Source organism: Lethenteron reissneri, chromosome 38 (genome assembly GCF_015708825.2).
Source record: "Lethenteron reissneri isolate LAM-NWPU_2019-01 chromosome 38, ASM1570882v1, whole genome shotgun sequence".
In the NCBI taxonomy this organism is placed as follows: domain Eukaryota; kingdom Metazoa; phylum Chordata; class Hyperoartia; order Petromyzontiformes; family Petromyzontidae; genus Lethenteron; species Lethenteron reissneri.
The window spans coordinates 4,365,670-4,385,802 of NC_083816.1; the positions used below are offsets into that span (position 1 = coordinate 4,365,670).

A 20,133-nucleotide genomic window follows, 5' to 3' on the forward strand; every position below is an offset into this window, starting at 1 on the left:
GCGATTTGAACCATGTTTTATTTTGGGGGGGGGAGCTTTGTGACGTCATGTTTGAGGGGGGTCTGACTTTTTGTGACGCCGTGTGACGAGGGGGGGGGTCAAAAATCGTCCAAAATCGCGTGACGTCATTTATGGACGGCCCCTTATCAGTGCCCTACCTTATTACAGACCAATGCAGACCTTATTGATCACCCCGTGCCCCTTATACATCTCAACGTTCAATCTACAAAGTCCCATCACAAGGGAGAAACGCAAACAAATAAGACACATTTTGTTTTGCCCATACGGAAACGGCTGTACGCTGTATGGACCTGAAAACTAAATTTCCCTGCACAAGAATACGGGATAAACCGTCGTATGGGTTGACAGGCTATGGGCCTACTCGTGCGAAAGACGTCACAGGCTCTACAACGTATCAGTGTGTAACAGACTGCGCGTGCTATTAACAGAATCATGGTGGTTGCATCCGCAGTGATAACTAGGGTGGCCCCTGGATTCGAACCTCTGGAACGCAAGCGGCCAACGCCCTATCGCTGGAGCACGCGGTCTAGCGGGCGGAGCGGAGGCGCAGTGGTTAGAGCGCTGAGAAATTAACCCGGCAACCCGAGTTGGATTCCGAGCCACGGCTGTGACATCGGTGGTGGGTGATATAAAAACCGGTCCTGTCCTTCCCATCCATCAACCCGAGCTAACCAGCGTGGAGAAGTATGGTTAATTTGTATTATTGGATCTTTCGGTAAATTCACGTGACTTTACCGAAATATCCAAGAATATGAATCCCTGCAGTCACGAAAGCTTTAAATCGAAATGATTAATTTGGTCAATCATACCTTCCCCCACCTTGTGATCATCAACATGACAAAGGGAGGAGGGCGGGCGGGGGCAGCTTAATCAATTGGTGGATTTTAAATGGCTGGAATGTATTAATTTTATATTTAAATGAAGTCACGGATCGGCAGTGGTGACTGTGCAGTGGGAGTCGAACCCATCCCTTCCTTGCACTGAGGCTATGGTCTCGGCGTCATCATGAACCAATGCAGAGGGGAGCGGGAGGGATCGATGTGCAGGCAACCCTACGGAGCACCATGGATACAGCAGAAGCAGCAGCAGCGGCGGCGGCAGAGATGGACACGCAGCCATGGACATTTCCGGTATGGGTCAGATACGGGCCAGGTACGGGCCAGGTATTACATAGAACCGCTAGATAGTGGCCTGGTATGAGCCAGTTATGGGTCATGTGTGGACCAGGTATGGCTTAGGTATATGGCATAGATATGGGTTAGGTATGGCTTAGATATATGGGCTAGATATGGACCAGTATGGGCCACGTATAGTCTAGATATATAGCCTGGATATGGGCCAGGTATGTTTATTAGGTATAAACTAGGAATATGATCTAGATATGAGCCACGTATGCGTTCAGTATGGTCTCGATATGGGCCAGGTATATGATCTTAGTATGGGACAGGTACGAGCTAGATATGGGTTATGTATGCGTTCGATGTGGGCTCGATACGGGCCAGGTATAGGATTGGTATTGTTACCAACCATCATTAGCAGTCAGTTTTTTTTTAGGTGGCGCCGAGACCTACACAGTATGGGCCAGGCATCACCACTTTATTAGAGCGCTTTGTCTCTCTATTGCTGGATGAATGCCTCTCTACGTGTCTGTCGTGTGGGGTTGCGTGACCATATTTCACAAGGCCGGTCGGTGCGGGTTGGTAAAGGTGTTGATGATGACGACTCATTCATCCAGCAGCAGTAGATGGATCATAGCCACAATGCATGGAAGGTATTTTATTTAACCTCAGACCTGGCATCATCACCATGAGCTGCGCACTGCAGGAATCTTCGGGTTACTGAATACTCATTAATCTGGGCTGATGATGCGAGTTAAAGTCTTGGTTGGCGGTTGACTAAGCCCATCATCCCTCCGGGGTCTATAAAATTAGTAACACTTTGTGTTAGACTCGCCTCCCGCCATGGGCACGTGGAATTTCCATCACTGTCTGTAAGTCGGAGATAAGCGCACCGCTTCAATGCTCATTTGACCAGGTAATCGTTGTATTTGTTACTTTCTTTTTTTGGGGATGATCATGACGCGTTCATCCAGCAGTAAATAGACCACGGCCGGTGGAGATGATAATGGTTAATCTCGCAGTACGCGCGCCTGGTACACAGGAGGTGGTGGGTTCGATCCAGCACCGTGAAGATGCTTGCTGCTGCATATTTGGAGTCTGCGTCTCTCTCTCTCTCTCATCATTAAGGTGGCTAGGAGATGTTAACTACCTCGCCTGGTACACAGGAGGTCGTGGCTTCGATCCCAACCGAGACGCCTGCTGCTGCTGTATATTTGGAGTCTGCGTGTCTCACTCGCCGTGGTGGCGTGGATTTGTCTTCGGGACCCTCCGGGTTTCCCCCTCCTCCTCCACATGTTTGGATCAACATCGCGAGTGAAGAATATTTGGTGGTGCTGCTGCTGTTGCTGGAGCCAGAGCCGTACATTTCCACATAATACGCTGATCTATCATTTTTTTTGGGCGAGGCCGCTTCTGAAAAAACAACTCGATGGTAAAAAAAATATCTAAAACCAAAGTTTCGTGTTACAGTTTAAAACAATTGAACCGATCTTAATTTTGGAGCTTTCGTGACTGCAGGAATTATTCTTTGTTTTTTTTCGGTAAAGTCTTTACCGAAAAAACCAAAGAACAATTGAACAATTGAACCGGTTTCGACATTCAGGTGTCTCATCAGCAGAGTCGAGGCCGGTCAAGGCCCCCACCCCCCTCATCCCCCCATCCCCCCTCCCCCCAATCCCCCCTCCCCCCCATCCCCCCTCCCCTCTGATCTGGCACCAACCCCCGCGGCTTCGCTCCGTGTCCATCACCACAAGTCGCTCGCAGCCCCCCACTGCGAGCACCCGACGGGATTAACGAGGGGGGAGAGGTCCCCTGGGGTCCCCTCGCATCACCGGGACCCTCGAAAGGCCGAGGGCGATCGAGGCGAACCGAGGGGTTCACCGAGGGGACCCGGGGGGTTGGGGTCCGTACAAGACCCCGACGCGATAGGCCTCATCCTACGGTCTTGCCTGAGCCGCGTGGCCGGGCCGAGGGCGAGGCGGAGCCCGCGCGGGGAGACGCCGCGCGTGGAGGGAGGTTGTGGTCAGAGTCGATGCATTTAAGGTAACTTGTAACTTGATTTGTTGTTCGTGATATTGTCTTGTGACGTGTCGGCGAGTTAATTGTATATTTATAATATTTTGATGAGGTGCAAGCGAGGTTCGTGCTGTGAAACGCGGCTGCCTGAGTTCGATTCCTGGCCACGGCTAACATCAGTGGCAGTTGTCCGACGGTACAACCCAATTCTTGATAATTGCTCTTTGGTTCTTTCGGTAAAGTCACGTATAAAGATAAAATAATAAATTTAAAAATAGCATACGACGTTTCGATTGCAACACAAGCAATCATCATCAGGTATAAATGAAATAGCAACAAAAATCTAGCCAGAAAACTATAGACAGACATATAAGCAGACAGAATATCAAGATACATAGAGAGAGAACACACATAGGCATGTATCTATTTATTTATTATTTTATCTTTATACGTGACTTTACCGAAAGAACCAAAGAGTAATTCCTGCAGTCACGAAAGCTCCAAATTAATCTTGATAATTGTTTTTTTACCCTTTTATCTGGCAACAAAACCGACACCTTTTTTTACAAGGAGCCATGCTTGCATTGACCACAATACCTGCGGTCGGAATGCAAACAAAAAACAACACAACTCTGATGTATGCAATTTTGCTACTGGCAAAGGAGGTTCCAATGGTGTAAATTATTACCCCGAGCTCTCATACTCTGATGGTGCATTGTCTTTGAGTTGTGCGCCTTTTGGCGTCATCTGGTCCAACACCATGTGAGACTAGGCTCTAAGAAAAGCTGTCTCGGGTGTGGACCAATCAATTTCAAGGACAGTGCATATCATTATCAGAGTTGTGTGTTTTTTGTTTACATTCCGACCGCAGGTATTGTGCTCAATGCAAACATGACTCCTTGTAAAAAAAGGTGTCAATTTTGTTGCCAGATAAAAGGGTAAAAAAATTATTATATTTTGCTACTGGCAAAGGAGGTTCCAATGGTGTAGCTCAACGGGCCCTGGGAATCGCTCAACAACTTTACAAACCCCCCCACTGACCTGCGTGGTTGATGTACGGTCAAGCGGCTCGAGTTACTGACACCGAACGGCGGGGGAGGTCTCCATCCAGCAGTGGAGTACTTTGAGTGAAACACTTCAAACCGGGTTTAACCAATGCCATGCTAACCACGACCTCTTAACAGAGAGGGCCATCGGGCTAACCTTTCCATTACACTGGGTTTAGGAAAACCCAGGTGGGTATTTAGAGTATATGAATGTAGCTTTGTTTGGGAAGCCAAATGCCTAACACTGAGGTCAGTTAAATTAGTATCGCTGTTTTTGGGAATAAGCGGTCATTGTCCTATAGAGAGGTACTGCCCGTGCCATAGTAACGTGTAATTTGTCACTCATTGGCTTCTGGTTTAGGATGTTCAGTGGGCATGGACACTGCCCATTGCGTGTTTGCAGCATGAAGACATCTTCAGCGTTTGATTTGACTTGGCCTCGTCGCTCATCCGAACCACGATCACAACCCACCTCAGCATTCTCAGGAATAATTAGACGTGCCTACGGCTCACAGAGCCCAACAAAGGTATATATTGTACATCGTTGACTTAATCCCTGCAGCCGCTAGAGGCCGCTACTTTCACCACAGTGTAAATGTTTGCTTAATTAAATTGAAATCTTGATTTGTGATCACTGAAATGAGAGCTGGCTTCAAACTCGTTACATGCGTAGTAGATACAGGTTTGCACGACGTGCGCATTGTTGCGTACCATGCTTGTGTTTGGCACTTGCATTGTCGTGTACGACACTTGCGTTGTGTACGATCGTGCACGACGATTGCGACGTTGCTTGCGATGCACGCGCACGTGTGTGTGCGTGCATTGTTTATGCCAGCTGAAACGCAGCAAGTTAGCACAGTCGGAGGCACAGGTGGTGCATCGGTCAGTCATCTCGGTCAGTCAACCCACGGCACCTTGGACTGTCCCCTGACCCCCTGCTAGCGGGCGGTCGACACTTCACGTGGCCTTAAAAGCGCACATGTCACCACGGCGCTTGTGTCAGGCTATCACCGCCATTCAGCGGCGAATGCCGGCTGCTGCTGTTATTATTGTCGTTTTCCGTTTCCTCCGGCAGCGCGATGTTCGGCCTGTCGCACAAGACGGCGTTGGTGCTGGACCACGGCGTGCACATGGGCGAGTCGTGCAAGCAGAGCGTGGAGCTCGACGTGTTCACCAAGAGCCGCGCCCCGGGGCTCATCCCACTGGCGCCCGTCTCCAAGTCGCTGTGGACCTGCGCCGTCGAGTCGGCCGTCGAGTACTGCCGCATCCTCTACGACATTTTCCCCAGCAGGAAGTTGGTGAGCAGGAGGTGGTGGCCATGTGGCTCCTGTTGGGGTGTGTGGGGTGGGGGCTTCTGAACATAATGGATGTGTCGGAGACACTTTGCATGTATACCTGGAGAAGCTTCACCGAGTCTGAAGAACTCATTTTTTTAGCAAGGGTCCTGCTACGTTAGGGTGTTTGGCCAACACCGATGAGATTGTGTGTTTGTAGTAAGAGAGAAAGCCGGAGAACACCCATGCAGAGCAAGGGAGAACATACAAATTATACACAGAAAGGCAGCCAGGTCAGGAATCGAAACCCAGGTTCCTGCTGAGAGGCACAAGTGTCAATGTTGTGCCGCCATGTTACTCAAATGGAGCTGGCACCGCTGATAATCCTTTATATTCATACCGAAAGAACTAAGAATATGAATCCCTGCAGTCACGAAAGCTTTAAATTGATAATCCTTTGAATCTGGGTATCAGCTGTCCACCCGTGGTTAAATATCTATTCGCGCCTCGTCGAAGGCCTCTATCATGACCAATGGTCTATCATCATGACCAATGGTCTATCTACTGCTGGGTGAGGCCCCTCATGTATTTGCCATCCCTCAGTTTTATGATGCTGCAATGTGTCTCGCTCCTGCACAAGAATTAATCTCATCCTTCCATTATCACAGTGGTCATCCTCAGCAGGCATATTGTCTCCTTTGGCTGCCATTTTTGTCAACTGAAATATTAAACTTCATGTTGTTAGGCTGTGCAAGTGCCAAAGATAGCAAGTTTAGTTTTAAACAGTTGTAATATTTTCTACAGCTATTGTGTAGCCATTTTCTGTTCATCGGTCATTTTCTTCCATCTCGTTTCGCTCACCCAGGTGCGCTTTATCGTCAGCGACTCGGAGGCGAGGTCACTCAACTCCTGGAACCAGGACGAGCAAAGCCTTCAGCAGGTGAGCAGGGTTTCCTGTGTCCCGGGAGGGATGTCATGTTGAGATAACCCACACGGTATTGGGAGGCCTTCGTCCAGCAGTGGATTGACAGAGGCTGAAAAATATTATTACGTTAGCAGCGATTGAGTGAGATATCATCATCAGCCATGATCTATCCACTGCTGGATGAAGACCTGTTTAATCTGCCACCACCTCTCACGATCATGCGACGCAATAATTCGTATGGTACCAGCACACACACACACACTGATTTCAGCGGTAGAATGGTGATTATTTAAATTTGAGTTCATTTTATAAGAATTTAATGTATTAAGGAACGCCTCGCTGAGTCTCAAGAGTTTTATATATGTGTGTGAATGAGTACCCAGAGAACCCATGTGCAAGAGGAGACAGCACTCAAGGTTTTGCACCCTGACAAATTTCCATGATCATGCAACGTAAATGGATTTGTAACAATAGATACTTAAATGCACAGTTCAATGCGCATATCGGTAGAATATGAATTTTTCAATGGATAAATCGTTTCGCGCACAAACGCAGGGTGATTAAACCAGCTTGTGTGAACCTGCTAGGTGGATTATTACATTGCAGGACCGTGAGAGATGGTGATGACTTTGGCACACTTTAATCCAGAAGTGGATGGTGGATTGTGGCCGATGATGATGAAATGTCACATGTAGAGCGATCGCCCACTTCCAATCGTCTCCCCCCGCCATCGTTTGTGCCACCGGCCTCCACGTTGTGCGCAGATCTCGGCGTCGCTCGCGATGGTAGGGCCCCCAGACCCGCGCTCGGAGCCCGAGTACTGCAGCCTACTGCAGGGCGTCATGGAGGCAGTGGAGGCTCTGTGCCAGTGCTCGGAACTGCAGCATGAGGCTCGCACCAGCCTCCTCGAGCGCGCTGAGCGGGTCTCCAACCGTGGCCGCATCCTCGCCATCACCAGCCTGCGCGGGTGCAACACGCTATCGCACACCGACTCGCACACACAGGCTATCTTTTCACTTGTGTCACTTTGCCGTCACACACAACGACTCGTATCGCCGTGTTCCAACTCCCCCACTCATGTTACTGTGCCATCGCACACCGATTTGTGTCAACACACGTCTAGGCCTCACCCCCAATCAGTCAGTGGCACAAGGGAGGAAGGGATTTGAGGGATAGGTGGCCATGTGACAATTGATTTTTGTTTGCGTTTGGCAACGGTGCCACCATTACAATCGCACATCCCTCCCTGAGACCAGCAGTGACGCAGCCATCCACCAAACCAAAAATTAAACAATGCTACCAACACATCTTGTTTTTCTCTTACTGTGATGCGTGTCCCTGTGTTAATATTTCTATCTACGTAGGTCTTCTTGTGCTCTGTGGCTGTCTGATTGATCATTGTGGGATGGTGCTCGCAGTTTCGCGGATACTGCCGCTGCGCTAACCTCCATATCGTTGATGCTTCGACAGGGACAGCCATGTGCGCATGCTGGAGGAGGCGGTGCAGGAGGCAATCCAGGAGCATAACAAGCTGGCCGCTGGCTCGGACAGGTCAGTACTGCCACGTCTGTACCGCCACCTCGCATCCCAGCACAATTAGGAGTTCACAAATCTTTATGGGATCCACTAACCCCTACCTCCAAAGCACCGGATCACAGGTGGGTGCCATCGTGCCCGGCGTCACTTCTATTCCCAGCACCGCACACCCCCCGCATACCTTAAGATGTCGTTGGATCCGATGGTATTGGCGTTGTGACCAATCTGACATTGCCCAGTCTGGAAGAGAGTCTAGTCTGTTGGTCCATGGTAACCTTGTCTGAGAGTCTTGAGTCTTTTACAGTTTGACTGTCAGAGAGTTGGGTTTGATGACCTTCACCTACACATGTCTATCTCCTGGAGTCTAGTCCAATTGCAGTCCAGCCTACGTGAGTCAAATCTGTGACATAGGCTATCGCAGGGTTCTGCAACTGGTTGCTCAAGGGCCGAATATGCCCCGAGGACATCTGTACTCGTAATATATATAGCATTGCATGGCCCATCAGCACACACTGAGTTTATTATGTGGACTGCCAGAAAATAGAGTTCAATAACGCTTACCTATGGATGGGCACCACCCCTCCCTTTGCTTGCACAAATTTGACTTTGCAGTAATCTTGCCTGGTGGATGTTTGTGTTTTTCCGGCGGTGATGGTGGCGGTGATGGTGGTGACGGCGGTGACGGCGGTGACGGTCTGGTTTGCAGCCTCATGCCGATTCAGCAGTGCGAGCTGGTGCTGGTTCACACTCACCCAATCAGCGACGAGAGCTGCGTGTCCGAGCACCGCAAGCGAGAGGCACGTGACCCGCTCAAACGCACATGCACGCACACGAGCACATACACACAACAATTATAACCTTTAAAAAAATACGTTGTTCGGACAGAAGTAAATATTCCAAAATGCTTTAAACCACAAATCCTGGTGCCCGACTGAAAAAAAACAGTCGTACCACTGTATCATATTGTAGCGGTGTGTTGTTTTGTGTGCAGCTGTCTCCGATCCTGTCAAGCGAGGTGTACAGCGTACGTGCCGGGCGCTACCTGCCTGCCAAACTGACAACGCTGGTGCAGCAGCATTTCAACCTGGCATCCACCACCATCACCAATATCCCCATGAAGGTGAAACAACCACCACCCTCACCAACACCACCCTTATCACGACCATCATCACCAACATCGTCGTGACGGTGATGCAACCATTACTACCACCACCACTAACGCCATCACAACAGTCGTGGTAAACTAACAACAACCACCGTTCCCCACTAAGTGGCAGCAACGTCACCAGGGCGCTTGTACCAGGCTAAGTGCACATTGAGATTATCACATGGAGTGTGGATAGTTTGCTGTTGGCAAGAGGTCACCGGACAGACCCAGATGTTATGGGTTGACTGAGATGATTGGCAGATGCACCACCTGTGCTCCCCACTATGCCAATTTGCTGTGTTATAGCCGCCCGGTGCTCCGCTCGTTGTTGTGAGCATTGCTCCTCTGCCCTCTGCTTTTGTTGGAGGGAAACTGCCTCCAATTTCCTAGTAGCGTCCTTCACGAGCCTCCACAGAGGCTGATCTTGACACCACTGGTACCAGTTGCTGGCAAGACCACTCAGCTCCATATCCTCCTGTACCACATCGGTCCATCTCTTCTCTTGCCTGTGCCATGCCTGTTTAGCCCATTTTATCCATCCAAATAGTAGCTGCTTGGGCATGCGGTGGGTGGGCATGTGGGCTACATGACCTAGCTAATATAGCCTTGCCTGCTGGAGGAGCTCACTGATGGGACTGTATCCAGATCTTTCAAGGATCTGTGAGCTCCTCGCACAATCCTGTCTGTTTAAACCCAGGATGGATCGTTGGCAGGCCAATCTGAATGTTTAAAACTGGCGCAGATGTTCCTTTAAAGGTCTCCACGTTTTGCAAGGGTAGAGAAGGGGGGGCATACCTGTGGTCAAGAAGACCTGGAGCTTTATGGGATGATAGGCCAGCTAGCTTCCACACAGCGTTACACAGCTGATGAAAAGATCATGCCGCTCTTCTGACTTGGAGTGAGACCTGTGTTGCCAAACCAGAGCTGTTCATAAGCACCTGCCCAGATACAGAACTTGTCCACTCTCTCCACCACCCCTATCACCAACATCACCACCATCACCAACAGCCATAAGGATGTGACACAACCACCACCATTACCACCACCACAATTATCTTCATTACCACTACCATCACCACCACCTTACACGCCACTCCTCACCATAACTAGCACAACAGTCATGTCCCACCAACATCACATTCACCACCAACACCACATAGCACAATGATGCGACACTGCGATCACGACTGCCATCGCCATCATCACAGCCGTTATCACCACAACTCTCATAATCGGGAAGGTGAGTGGTGCAGTGATAACACTTGTGCCTCTAGCAAAAGGAATGGGGTTCGATTCCCAATGAGGGTGCCTTTCTGTGTGGGGTTGTATGTTCTCCCCTTGTTCTGTATGTATGTTGAACTTATTTCACATCGTATGTAGCGAAACACAAAAAACAGTTCTAAAGAAATTAGTTTTGAATATAGATTTAAAAATGCATAATTCCAGTGGCTTCCTAATATCGGAAGGACGAGCGTTTCAGACAGCCGCAGAAACGGATCTGAAAGCGTGTGAGGATGACCGGAGTTCGTGTGATGGTTTACATTCCTTTAAAAAACACCCTCATGTAATGTCACTGGTATTGGACAAAACATCCCAATGCTGAAATATTACCTGCAAAGAACTCAATTGGGATCATGCACAGCAGCAACATTACCCCCTACTGTGAAAAGTTTCAGGACCCTCCTGAATCAAAGGGTCTTGAGACTCTGAATCTTTTCTGGGTAAGCGAGCGCAATAGTAACAATGACCACCTATTCTGGGTGCTGATTGCGTGCATCTGTGCGCCCTCACCCACTCCTCGCCGGTGCCACCGAGCAGGAGGAACAGCATGCCAACACTTCGGCAAACTATGACGTGGAGTTGCTGCACCATTGCGACGCGCACGCCGAGCTTTTTAAACTCGGTGAGTGGCGCCCGCACGCCTGCACACGTACGTACGCGGTTGCACGCGCAGCTCATGGCACACCGCACGCACCATTACACACGAGGGCATGTGCATGTGAAAGCTAATATCGTGGCAGGACGTACATGCGCACAGATATACAAACATTCAGTCACTGGGGCGCACACATGCACACAGATACAGCCAAAAACACACGCAGGGACACACACACACACGTGGATGCACATAGACAAAGATCCCCCATGTAGCCTTTAGCAGACTGCTGAGTGAGCAGCTATTAAGCTCTGCACATGAGGGGGTGGGTGGCCAACATCACACTCAACCACATGTCTCCTCAATGCCGATATTTACACACCACACAAAGTACTCATTTAAGGCTGATGTTGGCCGTGAGTGGGAATCTAACTCTGGTCGCCGGGTTCACAGCGCAGTGTGCTAACCCCCACACTACCGCTCAAAACAAAAACATTCACACACAAAGTCAAATCAACTACTCTAGAAAGTGTCTTCACATGCAAACGCATCGGGCAGTATTTATTTCCATTGGCTATCCTCAATCGGAAGCCAGTTGATGGAAATTCCACATGACTATGGAAGTTGAATTCCCACACAGTGATGCTAATATAACTGCCCTCAGTGTTAGTCAACTGTTAAATGTTCCGCAACAAACACACGTACACATACACTCACGCGGACAACACACGCACCAGCACACACACACACGCGTGCACCTTGGCTGATCGTTCTCGTTCGTGCGCCCTTCCTCTCAGGTGACCTGAGCGCGCTGACTCCGGGCAGCAGCGGCGGCAGGGAGGGCGTCACCAAGGAGACTGTGACACTCAAGTGGTGCACACCGCGCACAAACAGCATCGGTACGACCACAAGGTCCCCCCATGCCCCCACCCCCATCGGTTTCTACCCAAGTTTGATTACGTCACAGCCAGCGCTTAATTCCTCACTCAGTATGGGCTCGCTACCCAAGAGTGCTTACGGATCATCGCGCTCAGCAATGTGGACCATGCCTATCAAGGAGGCCTGGCTAGGGGCGGCTACTAATGATAGGCTGGACTAAACGGCAAGTAACTTCAGTAGTCCCAGCCACAGCCAGGGTGAGAGGTGCTGGATGTGGTATGCCAGCTGTGGAGATATTTTCCAGATCGCCAGTAGACTGGAGCGAACGACACGTGACTCATAGCAGTGATGTAACTGCAGTCTTCATAATTTCCACTTAACGTGACACAACTCTTAGAAGAAAGATTGGAATCAAATTTGGATTTTTTTTATGTGTTGCATGATGTGACCATGGTAACCCAGAATATGCCCGTTCACTTCAGATCCCAGAAGCTAAGCAATATTGAGCCTGGATAGTGTTTAGATGGGCAACCCCCATGCATGTCGTATATGTGGCTGCATGGTTGTGCTCCGTAATGGTCACCAGAAGGCAGTGCAACATTAAGTGCTCACCATGCACGGATTCCCTGCCTTCACCAACCTACACGGACCTTCATCCAGCAGTGGATTGACAAAAGTCCTATCCACATGAATGTGTAAGCCATTCGGTATTGTAACGGATTGCTGCTGCTACCCCCATGTGTGTGGCGTGAAGAGCTTCACTACTGCACCGGGGCATTCCGCATTTCGCCTGTGGATGTCAACAGCCGGCCTTCCTCCTGCCTCACAAACTTCCTCCTCAATGGTGTGTCGCTGGCGTTCTCTGAACCTTCTCAACCACCCCCAGCCTTCCCTGGCTCTCCCTGGCCACCCATGGTTTTCCCCAGCCATTCCTCACCCTCTGAGGTTTTCCAGGCCACGCCAGGCCTCACTGAATTTGGACGAGCAATTGCGAGTTGCATTAAACATCCTAAATTGTCTGAAATGTACGTTTTCAATCGTAGAACTGCTCTCCTGCACCTGGCTGTGATGAAATTCACCCGTGCCAATATCTCATAGTTATCAAGTTAAATAATAAGTTAAATTGGTGTTCGTGCCATTCTTATAGAGCAAGGCTGGTCATGAAGGTGCTGTACCACAGACAAGTATATTCTGCACCGGTTTCTTTGAGTTCCACTGTGAACCAGGCGGCGAGTAGTATTCATAGTTAATCTCACCACAGTATTAATCCAACCGGTAGAGCGAGCGGCTCGCAATCGGAAGGTTGTGAATTCAAAACCTAGTTGGACTTTTGACTCTCCTGCTATGTTAATGTCAGAATCTTCATCAGATTCAGAATATTTATCCTGGACAAATGCAATAAACCGTGAAGCTGTTTCACACGTGCAATATGAATGTGGATTTTCCACAACTGGCTCAGGGTTGTTAAGAGTAGAACCTCGCCTCTACTCATTTGAGCCAGAGCCAGGAAATCGCTTTGACTCGAGTATTAACCAGGGCCGCTTGCCATTCCTGAACCACGAACCTCCATCACTAGCGGCTAACGCGTTTCCGTCTCCTCGCTGCGTTAGGCCGCTCCGTGATGCTGGAGCAGCCACGCAAGTCCGGCACGAAAGTGATTGGGCACATGCTGTGCAGCCATGGCGGGGAGATCTTCCTGCACGTGCTCAGTAGCTCGCGCTCCACCCTGGAGGACCCCCCCTCCATCAGCGAGGGCTGCGGTGGCCGCGTCACCGACTACCGCATCACGGTGTGTAGTCCTGATCCTCCCCTAGGTCGACTGGGCCTCAAATGAGTACCTGGTGCAGTGTGTAAACATCAACACTGGGGAGACAAAGGTGGTCGGGAGTGGTACTGGCCACCCACCCTCTCGTGCCATGGTATTCATAGGTGCTCGTTAACAGCCCTTGTCCCATCAGTCTGTAAAGGCTATACAGGGGATCTTTGTGTTTTGTATTCCGGGAGAGAAAGTTGAAAATAACTTTGACGAGAGTTTTCAAGCCTCCTGATCGAGGCCTCCTTGCAGGGTTGATGTTAGGCTGGTGGCGGCTTCCGGCACGCTGGGCCAAGCCTCTCTTTGGAGTCAGGTTGTTTGCGAGTGCATATGTGTCGGTACCAATACGTGTATTTGTGCGAACGTGTGTTTGTCCCCGTGTCCCACACACGCAGGATTTTGGCGAGTTCATGAAGGAAAACCGCCTGGCGCCGGTGCCGGGGCCATTGCCTCGCGCGGGGGAGACCCCTCTGGACCGAGCACGAGCGCAGCTGGAGCGACATACGCGATACTGGCCCATGATCATCTCCCAGACCACAATCTTCAACATGCAGGCCGTACGCACTCGCGCACACACACACACACGGACAGACGCCCCCTGTTTAGTCACATTGGCTGTTAGGGCAAGTGCTGTTGTTATAGAGCAACGATGAAGGCCAGCACAACACACACACGGGTGAATTGACCATTACCATGCCCAGCCGCCTTTGTCTCCCCAATGCTAATATTTACACAGCACACCATGTACTTATTTCAGGCCGAGTTGATCTATGGGAGGACGAGGACCGGTTAAGATATTCATAACTGACATTGGCTGTTAGTGGAAATCGAATTCAGGTCACCAATTTCGTAGCGCAGTGCGTTTACCACTCCATTATTGTGTAAACACGTGCACACACACAGTGACATGGCTCCTTCTGGTACCAGTGGCACCACAACTCCTGACGACCGTGTGTTCGTAAATGAGTTGGGTGCACTTAGCCTGGCACAAGTGCTGTGATGACTTCAACGCCACTTCGTGGTCGTCGTGGTGAATGAGCAGGTGGTGCCGCTGGCGAACCTGGTGGTACGGGCGTCGCTGATGGAAGACGACGTGCTCGAGTGCCAGAAAGTTGTTTACCACCTTGTGGAAATGGAGCGCAAGAGTGACCCACTACCCATCTCCACGGCCGGGACCCGCGGAAAGGGGCCCAAGCGGTAAAGGCAGCGCACCCGTTGTTCTTGCGCAATCGCTTTCAAGATGTAGTCGGTTTTACTCGCAGCGTGTGGTGGTTCTTATTTTGAACCTGCAGTGTTATGGCCATAGTCGGCTCGAGTGTAAAACAAAATATTTTAGGAGTCAATGACAAAGGAGGGAACACGCATGAGGGGTACGTTCACCGCGGAGATAGAGCGATTAAATGAGCTTGTGTTCTGGATGGATTGTTGTATCGCAAGAGTAGGTGTTGGCCTTACGGAGGCTTCATGCAGCATTGGATAGATCATGGCTGATGATGAATAAATGCTATTCTAAGTCAATACAAATAATGGCATGATAGATTAATCCTACCCCTTTATGGAGTCTCAAAAAATTATTCAGGAGGGTCCTGCTTGGGGATGTTCGGCCAGTTTCATATTTAAATGTATTTTTCTTGTGGGAGGGAACCAGGGATGCCCTCCAATGCACTCTTCACAGATGGGTTCGCGAACCCCACTTGTACTGCCATCTCCTGCACCACCACCTCTCAGCCCATTGCATTTGCGGGTCTCACAATCTCTATACGATCCACCAACTCTCCCTCCCAAAGCAGCATTTTGCATGCAGGGCTTGTACCACCGCTACGGCCCAGCGTCCATAACGTTTGACGTCCGTGCATTCGCGCTTGTGCCCGTCGCCGGCGCAGGGACGAGCAGTACCGGCTGATGTGGAACGAGTTGGAGACGCTGGTGCGGGCGCACGCGGGGGACTCGCCAGGGCACCAGCGCGTACTCGACTGCCTGCTGGCATGCCGCAGCAGCAAGCCCACCGAGGAGGACGAACGCAAGAAGGGCAAGCGCAAGAAGGAGGAGCGTGAGGAGCGCGCCGAGCGGAGTGGCCTGCGCGACCCGGACGCCGAGACGGACAGGTGCCCCCCCACCGCTGCACTCTTCTCTTGCCCGCGTGCGCTGGCCCTTCAGGCCCATGTGCCAGTCTGACGGTATTTTAACTCGTGTACAATACTAATCCGATCCTGTGGCATCACGGTGCGGCAAAACATATTTAAACTTCCGTGTAGTAGTTTAACTGTCCCCCCCCCACCTAATTTTCACCTAAAGGAGTCAGAACCCGAACCCTAAAATGATCATGGCGGGGAGGGGGGGTGTCCTATAAATATTCTGACCCTGGGGTCTAAATTCACAACCCAGCGCTTGGAGTTACAGAGAATGCGTGATCGCCAGAGCTTGTCATCTTCCCACGCCACAGGTTTCGTGAGCGGAGCGGAGACAAGGAGGAAGCAGCGGAACCGGAGCTCATCAAGGACTCGCCGGACTCTCCTGAGCCGGTCCCCTCCAAGCGACCACGCTTGTCCTCCGACGAGGCAAAGCCTCTTGACAAGGCCCGGGGTAAATACTCGCTGGGGCCATCGTTCCTAAGCCAGTGTCGCCCTGCCCCTGTCCGTACCACCATACGCACACGCGTGCCACCCTACTCACTTCCATTTATCCTTCTCAAACCTGTTTACCCTACTCGCACCCATACTGCCCTACCCATGCCCACGTTCACTGCACTTATGGTTTTTTTTGCGGCTCTGCTTGCCCTTGCCCCTGCCCCCACCCCCTTTCATGCTGTTGCGACATGATTGCTGTGTTGGGCATTGCCAGGTCCCGTGTCGCTGCTGAGCATGTGGACAAGCAGAATGGACGCGCTGCACGCGAGGAAGCACCAGGAGTTCGCGGGGCGGCTGGTCACTGGTGCTGGTGGACGGGCCGAGCTCTACTGCCACCTCAAGGAGGATAATGGGTGAGGCGCCCGACTGCACATGGATGCACCCTTACCCCCCGTCGTGATTGACTGGTCCAGGGGTCGGTAGCGCACTACCGCCACATGTCAAGCTGGAAGTTTATAATGCCCACCGGTGTAAAAGTGATAACCTCTGACATGCTTCCCCGCCACTCCCACCGCCTAGGCAGTGGGTGGTTAGTGCTGACAAGCTCAGCCCCCTCAAACTTTATCACCAGCTCTAGCATACAAGTAAAACCACGTGGAGTTGGGCTTTGCAAGTTATAGCAAGGTCTCCACTAGCAGAGCACGTGGCGGACCAACGTAATTAGATCAGCGCGTGTGCAGGAGTTGGATGGATTGTGACTGTGTGAGGTGGCCTTCATCCAGCAGTGGATAGATGCCTGCTAATGATGATGTTGAACAGTGCTGGTTAGGAGTTTGTCGAGTGTGCCGTGTGGGTTTGCTTGCTTTGCCGTCGGTGCCGGCTCGTCTAAGCGGCTGTCGTCTGCGTTGTCAGCGTGTTTCCCAGCGCCAGCGCGGACGGGAGGGAGACGCCCAAAACGAGCCGACAGTGACGCAGGGAGAAGCTGGGTGAGCGAGGCCATTGTGGAGCGGAAACTGCGTGCGATCAAAACCACTGTGGCACTAGCCTGTCTCTTGGCTGCCCTACCACGTGAGATGACCCTCAAGTGTGTTCTGAGGGGTGTGTGGTGGCTAGTGGTGGAGTCTCAACACTGATTCGTGATGTTTGTAGTGCCGAAGGTTGACGTTTCCACCCCCCCATCGCCGAGTGAAGGAACAGAGCAAGTGACGCGCGTTTCTACAAATTCGTTACCCGGTGAAGAAAACTTTGTTTTTTTTAATGTGCTTTCCATATATATGCTGTAAAAAATACAATAAAACGGATCGTCTTTACAACTCATTTTTCTGTGCATCTTTCCGTGACTACCATCCTGTGCCACGATGAATTAACAAAGCCTCCTTATAACTTGTGTACTATTCCTGTTTCATAATTTACACACCAAGAGCAAAGCTGGGACTATTAGTCCATTAATCCACCATTTAAAAATGGTGGCCGCTTCTGCATGCAGCCTCCCAAATATGGTGACATGACTGGTAATGGGCTAGCGACCCCCTGCACCTGGACAATATACCGCTTTCTCGCAGGCCCTACGCAAAGGGTTTACCCTGTCCTACACCAACACACAGTAATGCGCTTAGTTTGTTACTATACCTTGCACGCACTGAGACCCAGCAAACGGCACACACCAACATGTATTACACCACACCACTCGAGCAAGGGTCTCAGATGCACATCACAGTACGAAAAGACGGCTTCATTCGCACGTCAAAACACTTGCACACCTCTTAATATTCTAGAGTCTAGACGCACTTAACGTGAACCCACCCAATAACACAATTTGGTGATGCTGCTGCTGCTACTGCTGCAGTAATGCATAAGCATAATTAAGGAAAACATGCATCAATAACACTGGCCTCAAAATAAACAATATAACTGCTGAAGTTTTGGGAAATTACCCTTCTTCATAGCAAATATAGGCCAGGCATAGTGTTAAGGCTTTGAGACTTTACACCATGGGGCCTGATGAGAATTCAATATTTAGAAATGTTTTCTGAGGACCAGTTGTAAAATCGGTGTATGAATAATTACAGAATAGTAGCTGTTGAGTAACAAACAAACCCTGCAAACATCAAAAAGTATTACCACTAAACTTATATTAAACGTAGAATTATAACATGTTGCTGGCACAGTGTATTGTGGGCAGATTTGCTCTTGTGAGCAAAAGCTAACAATGCATTTCTGGGCCCAAACATTTCAGCAGAAGAAAATTACCTGCCCTAAGATTTAATGAAAAACCAATCTGTGTCGAGCACTCCATAATAAAAGCTATGTCTTAAGTGATTAAGCACGGTTGGCTACGTATGGTGCAAAAGAAGTTCTACATATGAAGGTAAGACGTTCATTCAGTCTTGCCGGCTCAATGGGATTCGGTTTGAATGAGGCAGGTGTATGAGGTGACTCTCAATGGCATGTTATGCATATACAATCCACATTTGTAGCAGATATTTCAAAGCTCTTTAATGGTCATCTCCCAACAGTCAAGAACAATCACCTAAGAATAACAACAGCTGCCAAAAATGAACGTTTTTTTACAGTGGTGAATCACATAGGCTAATGTGCCTGAGCAAACAACACTCCGTACTTCCCCACACACACACACGAGTGGCGAGCAGCTCAAACAACAGGTGTACATCTCACCCTGGGATCCTGTCGAGGTGACGATTAGACCCGGCATCATACTTGCAAATTCACAGTAAATCTGAGGCCCGTGGGCGATAACACAGTGCTCATCACCTGTATTGCTCATCATCCTGAACGCTGTCGTCAAAAATACCGCTGGCATCAATCACAATCGGCAGTGGGGCTCATGAGCAATTGTTGTGGCGATGGGTTTAACGTAACCGTGCAACCAAGGCCGATTTTAACGCCAAGTGATGACAAAAACTTTATCCATTTCAAACTGTAAATGTTGCCCTGTACACTGTAAATGCTATGTTGCCAAATACTAAACGCATTTAATACATGACAGAGCCCCATGGCCAATGTTCACATTTCTTTATAATAGCCCCTGCGAGTTAGGTGTATAGGGTTTGGGGTTCGGGCTACCGATTGGCTGCAACACGTTATGTCAGAACAGCAGAATTTCTCACAGCCCTGTGACAGTCTCGTACATGCACGAGGGCTGCTGTCTCAACCAACAGTCCAACCAAGGCTCAGTGTGGGCAGCTGGGGGTGGGGATGGCTGGTGTATTGTTAGCCATGCCAGGTCCACATCATTGGACCTGGCATGACTCACGGGGAGTTGGCATCTTTGGCTGCCCCATTTATCCAAGGGCTGTCATCAGTGCTGTCTAAAGCACAGTGCACACACACACAATGTCACCTCTACAATCGTTCTGAATCCTCAATATGGGGCAGGTATCCTTCGATTTAGACGTTCGGTTTACAAAAATTCGTGTTCACAGCAATTAGCAAATTATGGACACTTCAATTAACGAAATAGAATTTCCGCATAAACGAAATTTCACATGCCACGCGCCATGAGATCAAACAAGAAGCACCCGGGAGAATGCGTCATTCATCCGCGACAGCGTCACGGTATATCTCCAGAGTGCAATAGTAACGCCTCAATATCACCTTTTCAGTCTTTCCAACATGAAGATGTTTTGGAGAGTTCCCTGAAAAGGTTATTTTTGTTAAAAAATTATTATTCAATCGTTTTAAAATGTATGTTCTTTATTATTTTTGTATTGTGAAAAGTGATATAGGTGTACATGTTTTGGTTAGGCGTTTAGTATGTCTGTCCGAAACACACCCCTAATTATTTTTATCTAATGGAAAAAGCCATTCCCATGTACGAAATATAATTTTCCGCGTGTTTTTTGAAGAACGCATCCCTTTCGTAACTCGAGGAATACCTGGATTGGTTTATGCAAA

The 20,133-nt window shown here is 49.8% G+C and overlaps 1 protein-coding gene across 3 annotated transcripts; it reads left to right on the forward strand.

Annotated features, from left to right (window-relative positions):
* The first annotated feature begins 2,842 nt into the window (after window positions 1-2,842).
* INTS13 (integrator complex subunit 13) lies at window positions 2,843-17,531 on the forward strand. 3 transcript variants are annotated; one of them, XM_061567051.1, is made up of 18 exons: window positions 2,843-3,182; window positions 4,563-4,728; window positions 5,277-5,499; window positions 6,341-6,415; window positions 7,165-7,367; window positions 7,871-7,951; window positions 8,643-8,733; window positions 8,928-9,056; window positions 10,902-11,013; window positions 11,757-11,858; window positions 12,593-12,682; window positions 13,449-13,627; window positions 14,047-14,208; window positions 14,694-14,848; window positions 15,535-15,756; window positions 16,095-16,234; window positions 16,493-16,631; window positions 17,131-17,531. In XM_061567051.1, exons 3-18 carry the CDS (start codon window positions 5,281-5,283, stop codon window positions 17,186-17,188), a joined length of 2,157 nt encoding a protein of 718 aa, XP_061423035.1. In that variant the 5' UTR covers window positions 2,843-3,182; window positions 4,563-4,728; window positions 5,277-5,280; the 3' UTR covers window positions 17,189-17,531. The 3 variants fall into 3 exon arrangements, with proteins under 3 accessions (XP_061423035.1, XP_061423034.1, XP_061423036.1); XM_061567050.1 differs by lacking the exon at window positions 4,563-4,728; XM_061567052.1 differs by lacking the exon at window positions 4,563-4,728 and having other exon boundaries at window positions 10,902-10,986.
* The last annotated feature ends 2,602 nt before the right edge of the window (window positions 17,532-20,133 follow it).